The sequence below is a fragment of the Astatotilapia calliptera genome, chromosome 18 (assembly GCF_964374335.1).
Source record: "Astatotilapia calliptera chromosome 18, fAstCal68.1, whole genome shotgun sequence".
NCBI lineage: Eukaryota > Metazoa > Chordata > Actinopteri > Cichliformes > Cichlidae > Astatotilapia > Astatotilapia calliptera.
The window spans coordinates 27,953,621-27,976,414 of record NC_137439.1 but is presented as its reverse complement, the minus strand read 5'-3'; the positions used below and the strand labels follow the sequence as shown (position 1 = coordinate 27,976,414).

At 39.8% G+C, this 22,794-nt stretch overlaps 1 protein-coding gene across 5 annotated transcripts; it reads right to left on the bottom strand.

The window, feature by feature from the left end:
* Positions 1–4,326: 4,326 nt before the first annotated feature.
* Positions 4,327–12,371, bottom strand: ednrba (endothelin receptor Ba). 5 transcript variants are annotated; one of them, XM_026150573.2, is made up of 10 exons: positions 12,252–12,319; positions 12,063–12,152; positions 11,741–11,883; positions 10,860–11,336; positions 9,967–10,079; positions 8,943–9,147; positions 8,185–8,334; positions 7,742–7,875; positions 7,536–7,644; positions 4,327–5,231 (listed from the first exon to the last, which is right to left on the bottom strand). In XM_026150573.2, the coding sequence occupies exons 4-10, from the start codon at positions 11,271–11,273 to the stop codon at positions 5,097–5,099; spliced, it is 1,260 nt and encodes a 419-aa protein (XP_026006358.1). In that variant the 5' UTR covers positions 11,274–11,336; positions 11,741–11,883; positions 12,063–12,152; positions 12,252–12,319; the 3' UTR covers positions 4,327–5,096. The 5 variants fall into 5 exon arrangements, with proteins under 5 accessions (XP_026006358.1, XP_080148732.1, XP_080148733.1 ...); XM_080292606.1 differs by having other exon boundaries at positions 11,741–11,836; positions 12,252–12,316; XM_080292607.1 differs by having other exon boundaries at positions 11,741–11,774; positions 12,252–12,316.
* Between the last annotated feature and the right edge of the window lie 10,423 nt (positions 12,372–22,794).

Sequence of the window (22,794 nt, the reverse complement as noted above, 5' to 3'; positions counted from 1 at the left end):
CCGGAGTACTCGGAGAGAAATGTACGGTGACCTTACAAACTTGAAACGGAAACAACCCAGCAGATCTGAACCCAGGGGCGTTTTGCCGTGAGGTGACAGTGCTAACCACACTGTATAGACTCAATTATGGTTTATAAATTGTAGCCCAGTGACCCCAGTATACTATATTTGCAGATTTATCTGATGTGAGCTGCACACTGACAACTTTCACTTTTCCAGCATTTGGAATCCAACCTGCTCGCCATATGCGTATCTGTGACTGATGAATCGTTCTTTATCATGTACTCTAGCCCCATGGATTTGTCATCACGTTGTCAGACAAGCAAAAAAAAAATAGAGGGGGGGAAGTGTGCTAACAGTGAGAGACTGTGACACAACGCTTGAATGTCCCCTGATGTAGAACTGAGGAGGAAATAGAAGGAAAGAAAAGCTCCAGAGTCCATGGAACGTCAGTCTGATGAATTCCTTCTGCTGGCCACGTCTGCTCACCTTCTGCCGCGTCTTCTGTTGCTCGGCGTGCTTGTGTTGTCTATGCATGTGCTCAAGTGTGTGACATGTGAAAGTGACTGATGAGTTGCGTTTTTGTGTCATTTATCAGCCATTCCTTGAAGTGCAAAGTCAGTGGTGTGCGACCAAAAGAGATATCAAATGTAAAAAAAAGTGCAGAAAGCATTTTTGTTTTGTTTTTATGCACGTGCTTACTCACATATCTTCGTTTTGTGTTCTCGCAGCCAGCACGGGGGTCTCAGTTTGCACTTGGTTTAACATTTTTCCCTTGAAGTACTTCCATGGCTCCAACTGCACACACGTTTTCACACTCACAACAAAAGCATATTTTCTTTGTTCTGCCCAAATGTTTGCAGAATCTGTACCAGACTGAAAGCTCTCCTCCCTGTGCTATAAATCCTGAATAAATATTAGATGACTAAGAAGGAGGCCAGCAAGACATATACATCAAGAAGTGTGAATACACCTTTAGATTATTAGACATCTGTCAGAAGCTGTGTATGACAGCTCTGGATGAAAATGCCTATATGGGTTCAAATTCTTGAAAAGTGCCAAGCAGTGATGTTTGCCATACTCTCAGGCCAGAATTTGCCAAAAAGCTTCTCTTCTCAAACATTTGAAAGTGAAGTCAAAACATCATGATCATATAAATGCTCCTAATTGTTTCTGAATGCAGTTCGCTGGCGCAGTCTTGCTGAACATGCTGTGTAAATATGCACAACGGCGAATGGAATTGGGTAGAAAAATGCAAAAGAATGTTTGGAGGGGAAAAAAACAACAGAGACGGACCAGATCAGATTTATTCACACCCCAGCCCTTGAGAGCCAGACTCGAAACAATAAAGTCTGCAATCCAACACACTGTGGAGAGAAAAGGACAAACTGCACTGGTATGTGTAGGTTTGATTATGATTATTTGGTGTCCACATTTACTCTGTATATGTGTGAACGTATTTCATGAAGCTGTCTTTCTTGGAAATAAAGATGTTTAAGAATTTGCACGGGGGAACAACTACCTTGGCCTTATCTAATGGTTAAAAACAATCTGTCTTACAAACAAACACAACCACATTTATGTTGTCTGATCAACCTGAATATTATAAAACCTCTGGATCTGAAAAGTGAAACCACTATTTTAAAGCAGTCTTTCTCATAGCCAGTTGACGTAACTCAGTGTATAAAGAAAATGACCCCAATTCTTACTTTAGAACAGTAAACACATTTTCTTCAAGCTATTGGGTGATGGACTCAATAGCTTGTTTTAATTTGTAAGGGCTTTATCTTACAATGTACAGTAGCAATTCTTATTGCAAATTATGCACACATTTAGAGTGAAGAACATGATAAATCCTGATACACCTTAAAGCCACTGTTTATGATGTAGTCCCTGTGACATCATCTATCTACGGCTAATGATGTCATCTTTAAGTCTGAGGTCATTAGCCGGGTCCAAACTTCGCTTCAGGTCCCAAAGTCAAACGAACACTGTGGCATCACTGAGAGCTACAAACTGTCTAAATTATTTTATCATTAATAAAATGATCAGCGTTGCTGCTCTACCAGGTGTAACAATTAAGTTTTCAGGCATCCATGAAAACAGCTCGATAGTTTCTACCTAAACATGATATACCATGTTCTGACTGAGGGATTTCTGAAAAATTTAAAACGTACAGCTCTGCTATCACTTCCAACATAAATAAAGACAGGAAACTAAATAGCAGTGACATTTGTGGGGTTACTGATGTTGGGCTATGATGATGTGCTATGTGGTGGCTAGCTACACAGCTATGGTTAGCATAATAAAACACATTAGCACAGTGAAGCTGGAGGATGAACGCTTTTTTCCACTCGATAAAAGTTAACATGAGGGTTAGGGACAAATGTAATTGCATTTTAGGATGCTGTAAACAGATCAAACTTCAGTCAGGATAAGAACTGAGATAAACCATCCACAATACAAGGTTAGTCATTAATTTACTGCTGCATGGGCTGGACTGTAATTACATCGTAAGGTTTTAAAACTGAGCTTTAAAATGAATAGTGATAATAAAAACTGAAAGAGCTGACAGTGATCACTGCCTTTTTTTAGGAGCGTGTTCAGATTAAATAGAACAAGATACAATACAACATGTTAAAAACACAACACCTTAATAAAGGTAGAGTAGTTTGGACCTGGAAGCAGAGTTCATACGTCATCACTTAAAGACTGGATTGGTTGTAGAGTATGTCAGGTTTGTTATTTTGACTGTCCCCTCCTTGATGTTTATTTGGATGAGCAAATGGTGGGAAATGATCAACTAATTCTATTGGTGGCTAGCAGCTTGGTTAGCGAGGTATTTTAAATAAAATGCTAATTTTGGTTAGAGCACAACAGGCTTAAATCAAAAAGTTTCTGGGTAAATTACTGGAGAAAGTTAAAAAACTAAATGGCCAACTCCTTAGTGTGTTATTTTGGAAAACTTATAAAACGTTATACCTGTTAGTCCTTTAAGATAGTCAGGTCTTAGATTACATATAACTTAGGGCTCCAGTTAAAAAATTTACCCATCTGTAATATACATGTATATATATATATATATATATATATAGACACACACACACACACGGCATTATGGTACAAGGTAAGGAGTATTGGAACTATATTTACGGCACTTAGTAGCTTCATTCCCCCATCCACCCCCAGAAGCTGGAAGAATTTGTAAAAAGCCAACCAGCTAAAAAAGAAAAGCAATACATTACATTAAGCTATAGCTCACCAGGGGATATTCATATAGGCTTTTGTAAAGCTACACCCTTTTAGAACCCTTTTTGTACAAATGTAAAAAAAATGTGTGGAAAGGATTCTTTTACCACTGGGCAGTACCAGACTACTTCTAATTTGACACATAAATCTACATTTACAGCTTTTCTTACAGCTTCTTGAACTACCAAAATAAACTTGCCTGGGTCAATAAATGAGTTGATTTTAAACAGTACTTTTGTGGTTTGATTATAGAATATTGGATAAGTAGCTCACTGAACAAAATTCGCTCTGTTAGCCAAGTTGTGTAGCAGATTATTTAATTATTTATTTTTTTATGTAGCACTGATCTAGGAGGTGATCAATCACACCAGTAAGAGGGCCAGCATTATCCAAAACCAGATAAATCAGTTTACCCTCTGTTTGAAACAGATGAAAAAGTAATTCAGAGAGGAATGTACTGAATGTGATTATGTTCAGTTAGGGCTAGTTACAGGAGTGGTGGGTTTGATTTGATGTCAAACCACACTGGATTGTTTGAAGACTTGCTGGTGGAACAAAGGCAGAAAGGTTATGGCAGAGAGACGAAACAGGAATGTGCAGAGATAAGGAAGTAAAAAGTAAGGGAGAGGACAAAGAAGTAGTAAAAAAGATGAGAAAAACAGACATAAAAAAGACAGTGATGGCAAGGAGAGTGGATAAAGAAATGAAACAAGGAAGGGTGGTGAGAGATCAGAGGACAGAGAGCTTCTTTGACAGCTAATGTGACATGCGTGACACTGGTTTAGCCTCAAGCAACATTCCCAGGTCAGAAATGTGTGTGTGTGTTTGTATGTGTGTGTTTGGGGCAAAGAAGTGGGGAGAAAAACAGAGAGATCACAGTAATGTTCTGTGTTGGCACTCACCATCACATGATGCTGCCTGCTGTCACACTTAAATCGAGGCCACATGCTCAAACACCCTCCCACATACACTAACACACACACACTCCCACAAACACAGAATACACCATACACTTAAGCCAACAGCAGACAGACCTAAAAAGAAATCTTTAAAAATTAATATAAAAATAATTTACTGTTTTCTTTTTGTAATATAGTCATGATTTTATGTGTTATATTTATTGAAAAAAGAAACCCTACATCAAAGGTAAGGAGTCAAATTAAGATAATCAGGCACTAATATAATGACAAAATGCATAAAGCCTCAGGAACAGGCCAAGTATGGAACAATATGATACAATAGCTGACGGTATCACAGCTGAAGTCACACAGCGTCAGTAGTTTTGTTGCTAGTGAGAATACACAAAGAAAATAAATTTCAAAGCATTAACAAGTATGCAAAAGCATGTAAAATGCTCATGTACATTCATTTTTTTTACAGAAAAAACATGCAAAATCCCCAAATGGCTGTTTTACAAGATGCTGAAGTATGTAACAAATACACTACAATGCATACACTATCCAGGCTGCAAGCCTGGCAAGCTGTCTTAGCTTATCAACCCTTAACCCCCAATTTTACACAACATAGTTGAACTTTGCTCCTGTTCAGTTCTCCATTTTTAATGTTATTCATGCCTGTATAAATTTGATACTTCCTATCCAAGAGTGCAGCTTTGGAGGTGTGCTGACACTTCATTCTTGGACAGAATGAGTGTGGCACTCCATGATAAGTGCTAAAAGTTTCAGGTTAGATTGAGTTGCAGTGAGAGCTGATTTCCGGCGGTATGTAATAGAAGAGTTTAAGGACATTTCATATTATGCTGTAGATAAAAACAAATGGGTCCCTGTCCTCATTTACGCAGGCATACTTCGATGTTTTTTGGTTGTTTCTCACTTCTGGGCCTCTCCTCAGGCTGTCGAGGACTTGTTGGTCATGCGAGAGTTGCTCTGTTCGGAGCCTCGGTCGCTGACTTTAAGCTTCATGCACGACTGCTTTTCGTCCATTAACATCTCTGTCGTTACGCACCAGGAGCACAGACAGGACTAAAGAAGAAAAGAAACTGTGAGGCTTAGGCTGCGAGAAAAGAGGAAGAGTGTGAACACTGTTCGCACTTTGACAAAATAGTGACTGATTCTTACAGCCTTTTTTTGTTGCAGCCTTAGAAATATTTCATCACTGTAAGAAATAAGCTTATTCTCTTTTTGTTGTATCACTACTACTTTCTTTATGGTAGAGCTAAAGCCAGCAGCTAGTTAGCTTGGCACAGAAATGTAAGCCTTGTCTAGAAATAGTCCAAGTTAGTAAAAGTTAAGAAAATTTCTGGGACCAAACACTGAGGCGTCACTGAGAGTTAAAATCACTAAATGCTCTTTCATCTCCAATAAAATGATCAGTGTAGCCATCCTTCTAGTGGAAGGTTAGGCAGAGCAGGTTTCCACTTAAATATGAAATAACATTTTCTGAATGAATTTTTTTCTGAAAAAACAAAAAATTAAAACACACACCTGTATAACATTGGAAGTAAACAAAAGCAGAAAAATAAACATGAACATCATTCAGAGGGTTTGTGAAGTTGGGTTAGTTGATATATAATAGTGTGCTATCTGGTGGCTAGCCTTAGAGCTATGGTTAAGCTAAAATAAATACAATACTACTGTAAAGATGTAGCATGAGGATTAAACTATTTTCAGTAAAAGTTCATACTGAGGATATCTGGTGGGCTGAGACAAACAGCATCATATAGCAGTAAGAAGAGGCCAAAAATGACTATGAGTGATATGTCATCACTTAACTAAGGCTACGTTCACATTGCAGGTCTTAATGCTCAATTCCGATTTTTTGATCAAATCCGATTTTTTGTTTGCTTTTTCACACTACAAATAAAATGCGACAGCAAACGCGCTCTGGTGTGAACCCTCAAAGCGGCCCACATGTGCAAAAGAAGACGTCACACACAACGCGCTCTGTTTAGACCCAGACCAAACAGTATTGTTTGACTGATGGCCCTTAATATAAAGACTTCGGACTTTACGTTTCCCAATTTTTGCTTTAAGTTTTTTTGTTATTTACATAATAATGTAAAAATAACCTAATAATTATCCTTATTGTTGTTTTAGAGAGGAGCGGTGCTTCAAAGGATAGTTGCAGATTTCTGTCAGAATCTGCAGATTATACAGTATAAATAAAATATTCACGTTTCTCCAACGTTTTCTTCCCAACAGTTTCACTAACATCTACGCTGGATGGCCAGGAAGCGTTTGCGATGTCTTATCGGGTGCTTCTCGGGAGCTGATAATTGGCGTCTGTCTCGTGTCAGTGACGTAAAAGACGGATTTAATGCGACTTGACCATTCAAACAGCAGTCGTTTTCTAAAACATCGGATATGTATCGGGTTCAGTACCACATACGAAAGTGACCCAGGTCGGATTTGAAAATATCGGATTTGTGCCGTTCACACTGTCATACCATGATCGGATATGGATATAGGGTCAAAAAAAATTGGATTTGATGCGCTTTTGCCTGCAGTGTGAACGTAGCCTAACAGATGGCTTAATTTTGTGTTGTAAAGACAAAAATCTGTGTCCACACGGGGAGCGATTAGTTCATTGTGCATTGCTTTCGAGCTGATGGTCGATTGGCTAGGATGTAGTGATCACTGGTATCCTAAGCTCCTTTTCCATTTGTACCTACTCAGATCAGGTTTTTTCAGGGTTTTCCATTAAGTGATAGTACCTGGTATCAGGTACTAAAATGGTACCTGCTCAGATGGAGTTCAAAGCAATCTGACCATGTACTAAAATGTGACATTGTCAGACTGCATGCCACCGAATGGCTGGTCAGTTCTGAGAGAGTCTCGTTCACAGAAATCAAAACTGCCATTTTTGATATCCGACATCGAGGGAATTGGTTACAGAAAGCAACTCCCACGAGTCTGACGAAAAGCCACAGATCGAGCAGCAGGTATATTGTTGCCTCGGTGTCCGCCTTTGTTGTAGCGTTCGTGTTATGGGAGGCTCGGCCGCGTTGCTATAATGATGACCATGGTACTAGATTGTAATGGAAAACCAGGTGTTCCAAGTTGAGTCCATCTGAGTAGGTACTACTGGAAAAGGGGCTCTGCACACTCATTGGTAGTTGCTTCAGTTGCTTGTCTCTATGTTGAGAATATTTTATTTCGGGACCTGCCTACTTTGAGGTACCAGAATCTTTTTTGCCTTTAGTCACTTCACATTTCGGAAGTCAATGTGAATCACTTCCTGTGTGGGTGCAGTTTAACACCAATAAACAAAATACATTAGCACAATAACCAAAAAGTAAAGCCTTTTTTGAGTGAGTTACACTTTACCCTGAAGCAGTTCTTGAAGCGCTTGCTGACCATGTAGAGGGCGATGGGGTTGATACAGGAGTTGACAGATGCCATGTTGATGCCAATGTAGTCCAACACCAAAAAGAAACTAAAATATATCACAGTGGTATATTAGTCTTCCACTTCACACTGTCTTCGAGGCAAGTTTTTTTATCTACTAAATTATCATGACTTCCCCTCCATACCTGAGCAATTCACACCGGTTTGGATCCTTTTCATCATAGATGGTGAGCTTCAGGATACGGCTGAGGTGGAGAGGCAGCCAGCACAGAGCAAAGACTAAAACCAGACAAAACACTGTCTTCGCCACCTCCCTCCGCTGAACACACACAAAAACACATAAATTACAGTTTGGCACCGAAGTAGCTGTGGTGAAACTTAAGCCTTAAAGGAATTAGGCATCATTGGAAACATGTTTTCCCCTCAAAATGTAAAACATTTGTTATCAGGAATCAAATTGAATTCAGTAGGAAATGGGAGTTGCAAATTAGGCCGAAAACAGTGCAGAACATTACTTTAATAGCACTGTCTGTTTATCGTCCTATTGCATTAGGAAAAATATCACTTTAACTCAACTAAATATGTCGTCAACAAACAGGCCTAATAAAGTGAGTTTTCACCATCTTACCTGTTTTAAGTGGTCGCTGAGCGCAATCTGCATGCCATTCTTCTTCCTCAGCATCTCACAGGTCATCAGGGTGTAGAAAATGGCAGTGCAGGCCAACGGCAGGCAGAAATACACACTGAACAGCCACCAGTCCTTTGCTGATTTATAAAACTGCACAGAGAACATAGCAGGACTGCACTGGATTAGGCACAAACATCTGTGCTGGAAATCTTTAGTTAAAGGTGAAGTATGTCAGAAGCAGATGGATTTTAATGGTGTGTAACCACGGTCTGACCGGGTTGACTCCAGGGTGTGTTTCAAGTTGCTGTTGACATGGTTTTACAAATCAATTTATCATAAGGCCCCAGTGGGAATAAATGTATTATTCTTTTTACATGAAGATAGACGAATGTAATGGCAAATACATTATATTAATCCATTAGCTATTACGCTACACATAATCAACTGCTGTAGTGTTTTCTGTCACCCAAGTGGGGGATGTTCTAATTCTTATGATCCATGACTTTTTTTCTTTTTGACAGTGTTTCATTTCTGGGAGCTCTTCCTAACCCCGATCTAGCGGGGAAGCTGTCACAGTCTGATTACGAGTGCTTGTGGTTTTAAGTGTACGTATAAGCGTATGCACACACATGTACACATTCACCTCTGCGTCTCTGTCCATATAAGTATGTGTTATACGACATACAGCTATGTCAACACGTACTATTTTTCTGCACAGCGAACCACAGGCCTTTAAAAGTCGGTGTGTTACAGCTCACCCTCATGAATTCGGTTTTCTGCACGGGGTGCAGCAAGCAGATCCTCAAATGTTCTCCTTTGTAGTTCATGGTGATCATGTCGAAGGCTATCGCCTCTGGCACAGCCAGGATGATGGATATTATCCAGATGAGCGCTATCTCGATAGCCATCCATTTTGGAACTCCGATCCCTTTGATACGGCTCCATGAGGCCACGGCACGATACCTGGAAGATATGTGACATGTGGAGTCAGTTAAAGGAAGAGTTTGATGGCTCGGGAAATGTACTTAGTTGTATTTTTATTGAGAGGCAGCTCATAAGATGGCTATCACTGGTATATTTACATGGTGACTACATTGTACAATAAAGCAATTATAAAAACTCATCTGTTTAAAATGTATTTATTCTTAAAGTTTTGCATTAGAAGTGCATGACTCATGCAGCTAGAGCCACTTGCTACCTGTTAGCCTTACCTCAGGTAGGTCCACCACTAAACTGGGTCTTTCAACCACATTTTTAGTGTTGGCATTTTTAACAGAAACACAGTGGCTTCCTGTGTAGTTAAGTGATCTACCCATTAGGTCTGTGCTTAGCACTGTCTGTATCTGTATGACACACAAATATGTTTGCAGCTTGCTCACATGAACTTGCTTACTTGTAATGGCAAAAATGCTAAACCTGAGGCTTCCAAACAGTAGTCCAGAAACCATCGCCATGGTGACTGCGATACAGTGTGACATAAGTTACTGTTTTAATTCCTTTGTTTTTGCAATTTAAAAGAAAAATTGTGGATTTATCACCAAGGTGTCTTTCATACACTTTTTTTTTGTTTTGGTTTATTTGAGCCCTTTTTATGTTCACCGTTCAATAATGGCATTAACAAAATGTCAGTTTACTAATGCATCAAAGTTGACAGCAGCCAGTGGGAACAAGAGAAAAAGTGAGGATAAAAAGTCACTGCTTTTTAATTGCAGTTGCAGCATTGAAAAAACAAAAAACAAAAAAGCAAAGATTGTTGTTCATTTGCCATGGCTTCATGCTTACCTGTCAATACTCAACGCACACAGACTCAGCACTGTAATCCCCACTGAGGATTTCTGCACAAATGGCACCAGCTTGCACAGAGTCACCCCGAATGGCCAATCCTCCGCCAGGAGCTGTATAGAGAGAGAAAGAGTTGATGACAGACTTAAACCATGGTAGGAAAGGAAGCAAATTTACTATCCCCCATTTTTACTCAGCCTCAGGCATCCAGTGCAGGCCAGGCATGTGTGAACCTGAACTTATCGTTCTTTTCTTGCCAGGTTTAACATTTTGGTCTTTTCCTTAAAACCACGAGTCCTGTTTGCCTCGGTTTAAACTCCAGGCAATGTGACCTAGTGAGAACACTCGCAGAGAAGAAGAAAACTCTGCTAAGCATGAAAGATTTGGAACCTTTCATGCTGTCTTTGGATGGGTGTCTGGAATGTGATTGAAAACCTATTAAAATCAGATGTGAACATGTTTCTCTCCGTACCACCCCGTCTGTCCTGTCATTGCTATGGTATGCGGCTGTGACCAGTTGTTTTAACATGCTTGCCCCCTTACCCAAATATACAGACGCTCTTGGTTCTGTCTCTCTCACTCACTCACTCACTCACTCACACAAAAGGAGCCCAACAGATTAAAACATACCAGAGACATAAGGGGATATGGAGGGGCTCAGAATCCAGTAAGGTAATAACATTTTGAAAATTATGTGGAAGCCTGCTTTTACAAGCATGTGTGTGTATGTATGCTCACGAGTTTAATAGGAATATTTGAGTACTTGTCTGGGATGTAGCTAAATATTTGTGCATGACCTCACAAAGTTACAGTTAAGTAAAAATAATGTTAAGCAGCTCATGCTTTCCTATGACTTAAGTACTGTTCCTATGCTATTCTGCAGTTTTTCTCACCTTATAAACATTAATGGGAATGGCGATGATGATATGTAGCAGGTCTCCAAGTGCCAGGCTGCCGATCAGTATATTTGGCCCGTTATGCATACACTTATTCTTATAGATGATCCTCAGAAGAGTGGAATTCCCAATAATACCGACAACGAAAACCAGGCAGGACACCACTGTGTTGATGTACTTGAAAGTGTCTCGGATTTCTGTGGGTCCGGTGCACATGGGTGGCAGGCGGCGGCGGGGCATGGTGCTGTTGGGCCGCACCGCACCCTGCACATCTCGTTCCACGAGCCCTTGTTTCTGGGTAACGGTGAGAGGCTCCTGGGGCACTTGTTTCTTTGGCTCCAGCTGTCCACTGGCCACAAGTATGTGGACTGCCAAAGCGAGTAACTCCAAGCAGAGGAGATGAGTCCTCATCCTTTGATTTTGACTGTGGATTTTATTCAAGAAACAGCCTGCAGCTGATCTTCTTTAGAGCTCCTGGAACACAGATTAGAAACACTGTGAACAGGCCTGGTGTTGAACTACAGCAGCAGTTCTTAGACTTTTTTTTGGCATTCAGAAGCTGAAAACAGTTTGCACTCCACACCCCTCAAGTTTTTCTTTGATCAGAAATTAATTTTAAAAAATTTGTGTGTGTGTGGTTTTTTTTAAAATTCCCCCTAAAAAAAAACCCCTTAATGAATTAATAATTCAAATCATTTTTACTTCATATTTTTCATCTGGCACCCCAACTTCAGGGGCTCTGCACCCTACCAGTGGGGCCACACCACATTTTAACTTTGGCTAAAGGATCATTTTTATTTCCATTTTTTTTTTTTTTTGAGAGAGAGAGAGAGAGAGAGAGAGAGAGAGAGAGAGAGAGTGTTTTTATTTCAGCTTACCTTTGTATCTAATGTAGAAGGATGTCAACGTCCCCTTAGATTCAAAAATGCCTTTTGGTTAGTTTCACTTCTCGTGGATGTTTGTGCATCATTGTACTAAATGTTCAGGGGTAAATTACAAGGCTGTTTTTAGAATTCCTACCCTGAACAAGGAAAATACAACTGTTAGATTATTCAATTAACAACGGATGAGTGAAAGAAGACATAAATACACTAAGGCTGTAGGTTTCCCCCTTTTTATCGATTAAACAGTTAATTTAACACAGTCCCTAAATGAGTCAGTTAATGCTCTCCAGTTGCTCTTGTTAAAGTTCTTACTTACCAAACTCTGAAGTGGGAATTCTCCGATATCTGCGTCTCTTAGTTTAAAGTTCCTCAGTAACTCTCAGGCTCTCAGAACAGAGAACATTTCCTAAAGCAGAGGAATATTGTTCCAACAGTGACAGTTCAGTCATCTCCAACAGCAGCAGTCCTCTCTGTCACTGGGGCCAAAGTTAATGAAAAAACTTACAGTTGTGTGACTCAGTGGCTCCAGTCAGCAGTTCTACTTGTGCTCTCCTCTCCAGTACTGCGCTGAGTCTGGGTGTACACTCAAGAGTCTGCAGGGTTGATCCCTGCCCCACTCCTCCACACCCCGCAACCCCCAACCCCTCCTCTTTTTATTTAGAGGAGGGAGTGAGGGAAGATAGGCAGGATGTTCACGTTATTCATCAAAGTGCACCAGCATTAATGAAAGAAACGTGGTAAAATCAGTTCACAGGAGTGAACTGTTCACGCTGTGGTTTTGTGGTAGTTTATGTCTCACAATAAAAAATACATTTATTAGGATTCCTACAGAGGTTCACCATCACAGTTTTATCTGGCCTGTTTAAACGATTTCTCCTCTAACTGTGCAAGTTATCAATATCTGACATGAAGGTATTTCATTTAATATATGTCCCCAACAGTTATATTCCTGTCATACTATCAGACAGCTAAGAGTCTGCACACAAACTCCAAAAAATGGTTCCATGAGTCTCAAACTTTCACCAGGGAAATTTGTTGAGAACTGCCACACACGTTTACACATAATAAAGTAATTTAGTGTCCAAAACAAAGTATTTTAATATCAGTTTGAACTTTAAGATCAGTAGTTCTATGTTTTAAGTTAAATTTTGTCACATTTAAACACCATCCTGATGGGTTGAGGGTAAAGATGAGATAAAGATGTTGCTAGTAGTCTTATAAAACCACTGTCTGTATGACACCTTTTGATACCAGTCTTGATATTGCCACCATGGGCCAACTTCCATCTGTGAAAAATTCCCAGAGTTCCTGGAGTGGCCACATGAGACCTAAAGCAAGTTGTTCCACATTGACATGTACAAATGTACAAAAAGTATTTAGTTCTGATATTGTACCCCTTTCATAATTTTTTGTGGCTCAGCCGTTTGGATTTTGTTAAAGGATAAAGTTGAAGGTGTGGCTGCTTTGATTGACATGTTTTTGTTGATAGACATACTAGGCCTTACTTCCACTTACACGAGTCACTCAACATGACTTCTTGACCTTGTTTATGGTGTTTGTGGCTTTCGGAGCATTTTCATGTAATTACATGTAATTATATGGTAAGTAATGTGACTTGCTGTAAGGCACAGACCGTGTGAGAAGCTTGTGCTCCAGTTTTAGTGGTTGAACCTATTATTTTTTAAATTTGTCTGTTTAAGTAGCTACTTATCAGTTATGTGCATCTGTGTGTCGCTCCCACCCAAACCCTCCATCCTATGCTGATATCAGCCCATTTGCACCGGCTGTTTTTGCTTTTTCTCTTTAACAAGGATAAACATGTTATGTCACTCCTCCACTTCTTTATTAATTTCTAAAAAAAAAAAACCAAAAAACCCCCGATCTGGTTAAATATTGATTGAGTGATACCCTGTGTGAAGTGAACACGGTAACTGACAATTATTGGATAAGTCTCAATTTTTAAGATGTTAGAGGGACCATGGTAAATAGAAAATACACTCACTTTCACATATCCTTAGTTGGTATGCTGAATGTTAAAGTTCATGACAAAATTCTTGTTTGGAAAGGTTGCAGAGAGAAAGCCTCTAAAAAAGTGTTACATTTGAATAAAAACACAAAACTTGTAGAACAATTTACTTTGGACAGACGAGGCCAAAGTGGATATTTGGCCACAATGCACAGTGGCATGTTTTGTGAAAACCAAACATAGCATATCAGCACAAGCACCTCATACCATCTGTCAAGCACGGTGGTGGAGGGCTGATGATTTGGGTTTCTTTTGCAGCTACAGAACTTGGACATCTTGCAGTCACTGAGTCGACCATGAACTGCTCGGTATACCAAAGTGTTCTAGGGTCAAATGTGAGGCCGTCTGTTTAACGGCCAAAGCTTAGCCCAATTTTGGTCTTGCCACAGTTAAATGAGTTTGAAAACAGCTGTAAATCTAGAACAGAATGACTGAAAAAAACTAATGAATTGTGTTTTTTACACACTAATGTTGCATTTTGGCTTAGTTTTTGTTCAAACTGGCAGAAAAAAAAATCATTTGTTTGGTTTTGTTTTTTTTTTTTTTTACCGTGACTGGACTTTAGACTTCCCTTCCTTTCCCAGCTCTTGGGCCGAAGTTAAATTAGCCATTAAAAAACAATGAACCATAAAATACAATTTAAACCCATTACAGGAGAAACATATACAAAGGGAATATTTCTACACTGTATCACACATGTTAGGCTTTATCACTTTTAAGTCATTGAACACTCCGTTTTGTTTCTTTGTGACCTTCTCATGTTGAGCCAAACACAATAAATAAAGGAGTTCTTGTTCTTGCTGTCAGGAGGTTGCCAGCTTATTTTCTAATGGGCATGTGAGGAGGGTTTTCGCATATGCAGTCCCCTGATCACAGTTGGTTAGATACCACAAAGAACACACTCCTGCTCATTTCCAAATTGACTTAGATGAATGTTGTGCTTACTTGGCTTGCTTTCACAGTTTACCCCACGGTACCACTACCAGGACTCACACAGATTGAGGTTGAGGGAAGGAACTGACAGTTAGGAGGTGGCAGAGCTTGGGTGGTGATAATAAATTAAATGATAAGTGGCATGACTTGTTAACTCTACCTTTGAATAATTAGGGAAACAATGAAATTACTTGTTTAAGTAATATCACAATCTCACAAGTGATGGTAAATGGACTGGTTCTTATATAGCGCTTTTCTACTCTGAGCACTCAAAGCGCTTTATAAATTATAAATAATGTCAAGTGAAAAATATTGCATAAATCAGGGGATGCAACAAGTAAACAGGATAAAAAACAAACAAACAGAGATCACCATAAGTAGATGAAAATAGTACATTTTCTGCACAGTTGTTTTCATATTCTTACAAGTCAGGCTGTAAGTGCTGCATAAACAGATCTCTCTGCACTCCATACATTTGTACTTTTGTAAAAATAATTTAGCGGTTTAAAAAAAACAAAAAACAAAGGTTTGATAGGTAACATCAGAAAACTTTCCTATTGATTAATATTATTTAAAGTGCTTTCAATTATCCTGGTTATTAGTTTAAATATGCAAATTCGATGCTATTTTGTCAAGCCCACAATTTTTTTCTTTTACAGATATTTCAAGTAATGTGAAATAAAGAGTCATAGCTGTATTTTTGAGATTTTTTTTCAAGAGTCTTTAAAAAAATAGCCCTAAAACTCCAACTCAACTGCCTCTTATTTTAAGTAGTCTACATAAATACTTCTTTATAGCCTTTTACCCTCAAGCTCATGTTTTATTGTCTCTTATAGGCTATTAGTAAGAGGTTCTCACCCTCCTTGTCTAACTTGTCTTCTTTTCCAAATATTTATTTATAAGTGACTTATGTATGTATGTATGTATGTATATATATGTATATATTGTACTATTCTTAGTTAGCGTATTGTCTGTCTTGTCTTAATGTTGGTTTAAAATGGAGCACTGTAACAAAAAATAATTTCCCCCAGGGATCAATAAAGTATTCTGATTCTGATAACTGTGACTCATGTCCCAATAAAAAGATTTACAATTTAAAGCAAAGAGCATCTGAATCCTTCCTTTCAGCATTGTCCGTTTTTTTTTACGAGAGCGTTCGGCATGTGCTGGTTAGTGTGTGGAGAACTCCTCTCATCTTCCAAAGTGGGTGTCTTTATTTATCCTCAGGTCCTGTGAGGACAAAGGGCCGGGTTGTTTTTGAACAAGCAAAGATTCAGTGTCAACGTGAGGCCAGCTCACTGAGAACACAACACGACCTCTGAGCATGCTCTGTTAGATGCAGGACCAACTGATTACCAGCTGAAATATGTTTGTATGTGTCTCAGTGTGTCCTTATCCAAGAGGGTGTGATGGGTTTATAAAGAGTAATTATTTGCTACTTTATTAGAGCTATATTTCAAGTTCGATTCATCCACCAATTGTTTGTTTGTATTGAATATGCACTAATGCAGAAGCTGCGATGTTGGACGTGTTTTACCTGCACTGCATTATTTGGGTTACTTCATACTCTCTTGACCTCATCTATTCATATAAAAAGATGCTCTGTGTAAGAGAAACAGTGATTAATAATAACTAATGATTAAATATAGTGGTGTATAAACATTTGAAACGTTTACAAGGGAATGCTTTAAAATTAGGAGCTTCACTGGAAGCTGTTAAGAGTTCAACAAGGACGTGACGTTGTTCAAAATTAAATCCAGTATGTTTTTTTAATTTTCGTGGCCATAGTCATGCCACTTTTTGGTTCCACACTCTAGATTTCGATTTGTCGCATTAGAGGAGATAAAGCTAACATACCGGACAACTCAAAGATAATAAAGAGAAAACAAACTTCAGTGAGCCTGATCTGCTCAGCCAGTTTCTTTCTGGCTTGCGGGCTCTGATGGCAAAAGCACGATCACCTTTAAAATTAGGCAATGAATTTCTAAAAGCCAAAAGGATTCCAGCTGAGGAACTGAGGCTGCAAATGTGCTCATATGGGTTCCACATTTCTGCTATGTAGCTCGGGGCCAGACCCAAATATGCTTTAAAAATATTCAGCAGAATCCTAAAATCATTTCTAAAACTTACAGGAATGAATGAACCAATTGGGGTGATTAGGTGCCCTCTGCTAAATCTGCAAACAAGCCTATTGGTATTCTTATGGACTGTCATTGGATTCTATAGAGTGACCTTTCTGTATTTCAGAAGAGACAAGTCTTGAGAAAATAAATACACAAATTTTTCCAGTGTGGTTTTTAAGTTAAAGAAATTTAAGAACATTGGCAAATCATCTAGTTAACAGAGATTGTCAACTTCTTACCACCAGATGTAATACTAGTTATTGATTTGGACATGTCCTCACCATTCCTAGTAAATTCTACATGCTTGTGCAATGGTGCACATTTTCACACAGTCTATTCTTGGACACATTCATGAAGTGGTACTCAATTGGACAAACAAAATAGTGGCAAATATAAAGACAAAAATACAGTGGGAACTCAAGACCAGACTCAAGACTGAGTATTAAACAGGAAGTTGCAGATTTTTTTGTGTATTCCTAATACAGCTATTAGGTATAGGGTTAGGGTTTTAAGACACTACTTGACCATTTAACATGCATTTGTAATGCTTATGATGATATTATCCTCAGTGTTTCCCTACAAGTCCATACCTCTGTCTTGTTTTTGTGTTGGTTTCACTTCCTGTTTTATTTTGATAATCACTTTTTCTTGTGGCTCTATTGGACTTTTACTTGGGTTTGTTCACTTCTTAATTCCCTGTGTCTACCCTATATGTATTCCTGGCTGTTGCTCAAATAGTAAAGCGGGATGTTCAGTAGATTGATCCCCAGCTCCTGTGGATCACATGATAAAGTATCTCCTTGGTCCATGGATACAGTGGAGTTGAGTTGCCCAGAGTTGCCTCCGATGCAACCACTCCAGTATTAGTGTGCATGTGAATATTAGAAAATGCTTAGGCATAGGTCTGTATGAAGGTTTTTGTGCATGAGTGAATGAGACTTCTAGTAAGAAAGCACTTTTAGTGCTCAGTTGAGTAGGAAAGCGCTTTTCGACACTAGTGCATTTGCCATTTACCGTTTCTCCTTTGTCCATTAACCGTGCTCATATTTTCTGGTTCACTCGTCTTGCTTGTTTCAGATCCCTGTTTTGTGCTTTCTTTGTTTCTTTTACTGGACTTTTGAAACAGCCCAAAAAAGGATCTCTGTTTTTGTTCGTTTTTTGTCAGCCTCCATGTCCTGCTTTTATGTCCTCCTCTCTATGCTGACAGTTCACTTTAGTTGGAGCATACAAACACATTTTATGGCTAAGCTGTCATAGGAACTGTCACCCAATGTTTGGCACATTTTATCACGTATACTAAAAAATACATCAGTTACAAAACCCTCCCTGTCTCTCAGAGGGATCCAGCTTGAAAAGGCCTGCACATATATTGCAATTTGAAGGTTCTCCCACATTGATAGGACTCAGCACAGTTATATCTCTCATTAGAGAATCGCCTGTTACAAAATGTCTCCCATGTTTCCTTTCTCTCTTTGTCCTGCTTGTATTTTATCTGATGCATCTTTTCTCTCTCTCACTGCTCCGTCTTCTCTCCAGGCTTTTTCTCTGTGCTTCACGCCCTCTAACCATCTCCAGGGTTTGATTTTCCCCTCTGTTCTGAAACATAAAGGAGGCACTGTGCCCCTCTAACACTCCTCACATCAACTAGGCACCAGTGAAATGACTAAACCGCTGCCCTCAGGCTAGCCAGGACGCAGTACATTTGCACATCTGTATATTTATGTTATTGCATCTGCATGTGTGCGTATTTAGTCTCCTTAAGGCCATCTTCCTCTCTGCCTTTCTCTCTTTAATGATACTCTTAGACATCAGCACCTATGTATGTGTCTGTTGTCTAAAGGTCTGAATCATGAGCAGCAGAACACACCGCTAACAGAGAGAAACCCCACTCGTTTTCTACAAGCACCACACACATATAGATGAATAGAGGATTCACTGGGGAGAGACTGTGACAGAAAAAGGCTTATAAGGTTCATGGATCCATTTTTTGTTATCCACTCTGGATAGTGATTAACAATAATCAACAATTCTGAGATTAACAATGACTGGACCAGTACGGTTAGGATGAACAAGGATTGGATCTGAACTGAATTTTTTTTTTTTTGACAGTGGAATAAATTCTGACAGAAGTTACTAGAGTTAACAGTGTAATTCCTGAGATTCCTAAGGTAGAATTGAGCGTACTCCCAAAACTGAGATGTTCTTAACTGGCGTGCTGCAGCCACTTAACAGCTGCTTTCACCTTCCCTTAGTCATCTTTTACCTGCCCACTCTTGATGATATAACCCATTAAGCTCACAAAGACACATGAAACTCGCACTTCTCTGCTTTTACAAATAATTTGTGCTTTAAAAGTTTCCGTGTTGCCTGTTTTACAGAAAAAAACAGGATGTCAGCTATATCTGTCCAGATATACAAAAACAAACCAGCTTAGCCATCACGGAGAACTGACAACAGAAACACAGCAAGGTGCATTAGTTAATCCGAAGGGAATTACCAGATAATCAAAGTGTCTGAATGATTTGTTGATGGAATTTTTCTATTTGTTGTTCTCTCTGATTCCTACCAGGCATTGTGCAGATTCAACTTGGGGAAGACAGTGGCATCCTGCGCAGGTTCAGAAGCAGAATTAATGGCAAGCAAAGGGGATTTACTTTTGACAGTGATGCTATTTAACTCATGGTAGTCAATGTATGGGTACAGTGTCTTGTCTTTCTTTTAAAAAAAAAAAAAAAACCCTGGGAAAAGATGGCCGAATGATTCTAAATGAATGATATTCTAAGGAGCTTGGAAAGAAAAGCGTCTGGACTCCTTTAAGTTTCTTGAAGATCTTTCACCTCTCATCCGAGAAGCTTCTTCAGTCTTCAAGAAACTTAAAGAAGTCCAGACGCTTTTCTTTCCAGGCTGCTTATACTATGATGACCTGGATGACTGAGAACCTTCACAGACGATTCTGAGATATATTTATACATCACCTCACATTCAGGACATGACAGGTTAGAGCAACTTATGGGAAATGTGGATTGTGGGATCATGCACAGTCATAGGTTGATGTAGTGGCAAGAAGAGACCTCAGTCTTTATGCAAAATCTTGGCTAGATTGCAATTTTTTTAGGGGAACATAGGTGTGTGTGACAAAGTGTACTCCAACCAGTTATATTCCCTTTACCCAATCAGTATCAGAGTTATGTTTTATGAGCCATAGGTGACCTAGAACTATCTGTGACGCTTCCGAAACAAATACATATGTTTTCATATTGGTTAGACAGGATAAGATGGATGGGTTTGGTTTGATGGGTAATAAAGGAAGTTATTTTTCCATTCAAAGCTAATGCATGTAGTGGAATTGGAAGGCTTTCAAGTGAGATTTTTATCCGTGACATGAGATTTGAATCTAGAAAACTTTGCCGATAATCAGTCGAACTCTGTAGCACTATGGTTTCTTAGCTTTGCAGGAATCAGTAGTCTAGGGGATGAATGAACAATGGGCTGTGAGGTCAGTTCCTTGATCATTAATATGCAAACTGTCATGACCATTGATTAGCAACCACTGATCAAAGCCCACTGATTAATGGCCATGAGTCCCATTCACAGAGAGTTGGGGAATGGCTGCAATCACAGCATTGTAAGATGGCGAAAGATGTACCCTTAGGCCCCCTCCTCGATTCAGAGATGGTCTTTCCCTTTTCACGTAAATGGCCTCCTTGACTCCGCGCTCAAACCAGCGTTCCTCCCTGTCCAGGATGTTACATCCTCATCATTGAAAGAGTGTCCACTGGCCTGTAGGTGTAAATAGACTGCAGAGTCCTGGCCTGACGAGGTAGCTCTTCTGTGTTGTGCCATCCGCTTCGCCAGAGGTTGTTTGGTTTCCCCGATGTACAAATCCTGGCAATCCGCCTGGCACTTAACAGCGTACACTATGTTACTCTGTTTGTGTCGGGGGACCTGATCCTTGGGGTGGACCAGTTTTTGGTGCAGCGTGTTTTGGGGTTTAAAAGCCACAGAGACCCGGTGTTTAAAAAAATGCGTCTCAACTGTTCCGATACTTCTGACACGTACGGCATCACTAAGGATTTTTGCTTAGGCAGCGGTTGTCCTTCTCTCCTCGATCAGCTGGCACTTTAGGTGCCTTCCCAGCTTTGACAAATGCCCAGCTGGGATAACCACTTTCACTCAGGGCCTTCCACTCACCAGTATGTCTTCTTTGCTGCTACTTTGCATCTGAATGCATTCCTCTGCTGATCTGAATTGGGTTGGTCTGATGTTCCAGGTGGAATGTGTTTACTTTCTGGTGAAGTTACTCCCAGCCTGCTTCGCCAGGAAGCGGAAGCTGGGAGCTTGCTACATGGCATACTGGGAACTGGGAACCATTTTGATCTGAGTCTGAGCCCAGCTTGAAGGGATGAGTCTGTGTCATCCCTAGAAACTAGCTTGTCCTTCATTTTCTTCAGAGCCACACCTCACAGAGCTTTATCTTCCCATCCAATCTCTGCCACCCCTTTGAGAAAATGCAGCGTAGTGCTGTCTCTGCCACAGCCTCAGAAGATTATTAGGTGCATCATTGCATCAAGCAAAAAGTGCAGTTAGTGTTCTTTTATGAATTATGGCCTGTGCTTACTTCAGAGCCCTAAGTCATAATAATTTAACCATGCAAACGATTTCCGCTTAATCTGAGGAGTCTGACGACCAAAAACCAAAAATCAAAATTGGACAAACAAGAAATGAAAGATGAATGAAAGATCAGTTTGTTATAGGGTACCCAGCTGATGACTGAGTTAAACTCTGGTGATTTATGACCTGAACATTTGCATCAGTACCAGATAGCAAAGTCCAAAATGTTTGCTTCTATCCCAATCCTGCTATCAGAAAGTGCTCATGTGCTTATACGGTTTTTGGCTTCCTTCCTTGTGAATATTTGCCCCCTCTTGATGGCCTCTTCCTACCTGGACTACATTGCATAATCATCCCTGTGTCTATGTATTGTCTTTCCATTTGTTCTTTGTCAGACTGTCTTTTTGTGCTTTGTGCATTCCTGTGTTATGTTTCCTTTCAGACTTTGTTTATTGGAGTTTTGCAACAGCCAAGTAAAGGCTCTGCTCCTTTTGTTCATTTTGTCAGCCTCCTTGTCCTGCTTTTTTGGCCACTGTAAAGGCACCAGTACACCCTATGCGCTGGCCGCTTAGTTTTTCCACAAAATCTAATGTTTCACCATCTCCCAATGTATAATCTGTGACTTGGAGCTCCTGCACTGGCATATTGTTAAAATGACAATAAAATCACGATTGTACACCTGTGACTCCAACACAGCTGTGGCAGCAGCGCAACACATCAGGTTGCAGAAATCAAGAGGTGTATAACTGGCTGAAGCAACACCAAAATAGCAGCGCATACCAGTGAGCATAAAAGCAGCCATGCACTTTAGCTGGAGCACCTGTATACCTTTACGGCTAGGCTTCCACAGGAATTTTTAATCAACTTTTTGGCATATTTTGTAATTTTCACTAAAAAAGCACATCACTGTTTGGTTTTTTTTGTTACAGTTACAACACCCTCCCTGTCTCTCAGAGGGATCCGGCTTGAAAAGGCCAGCACATATATTGCAATTTGAAGGCTGTCCCACATTGATAGGACTCAGCACAGTTATATCTCTCATTAGAGAATCGCCTGTTACAAAATGTCTCCCATGTTTCCTTTCTCTCTTTGTCCTGCTTGTATTTTATCTGATGCATCTTTTCTCTCTCTCACTGCTCTGTCTTCTCTTCAGGCTTTTTCTCTGTGCTTCACGCCCTCTAACCATCTCCAGGGTTTGATTTTCCCCTCTGTACTGAAACAAAAAGGAGACACTGTGCCCCTCTAACACTCCTCACATCAACTAGGCACCAGTGAAATGACTAAACCGCTGCCCTCAGGCTAGCCAGGATGCAGTGCATTTGCACATCTGTGTATCTGTGCTATTGCATCTGCAT

Bases quoted from the DNA above. Each gene is read 5' to 3' on its own strand.
- ednrba (XM_026150572.2), bottom strand. From the start codon at position 11,273: ATGAGGACTCATCTCCTCTGCTTGGAGTTACTCGCTTTGGCAGTCCAC. The intron at 8,335-8,942 runs GTGAGCTGTAAC...TTCTCTGTGCAG, and splicing joins AGAAAACCGAATTCATGAGG to TTTTATAAATCAGCAAAGGA. The intron at 7,876-8,184 runs GTAAGATGGTGA...GTGTGTGTTCAG, and splicing joins TCAGCGACCACTTAAAACAG to CGGAGGGAGGTGGCGAAGAC.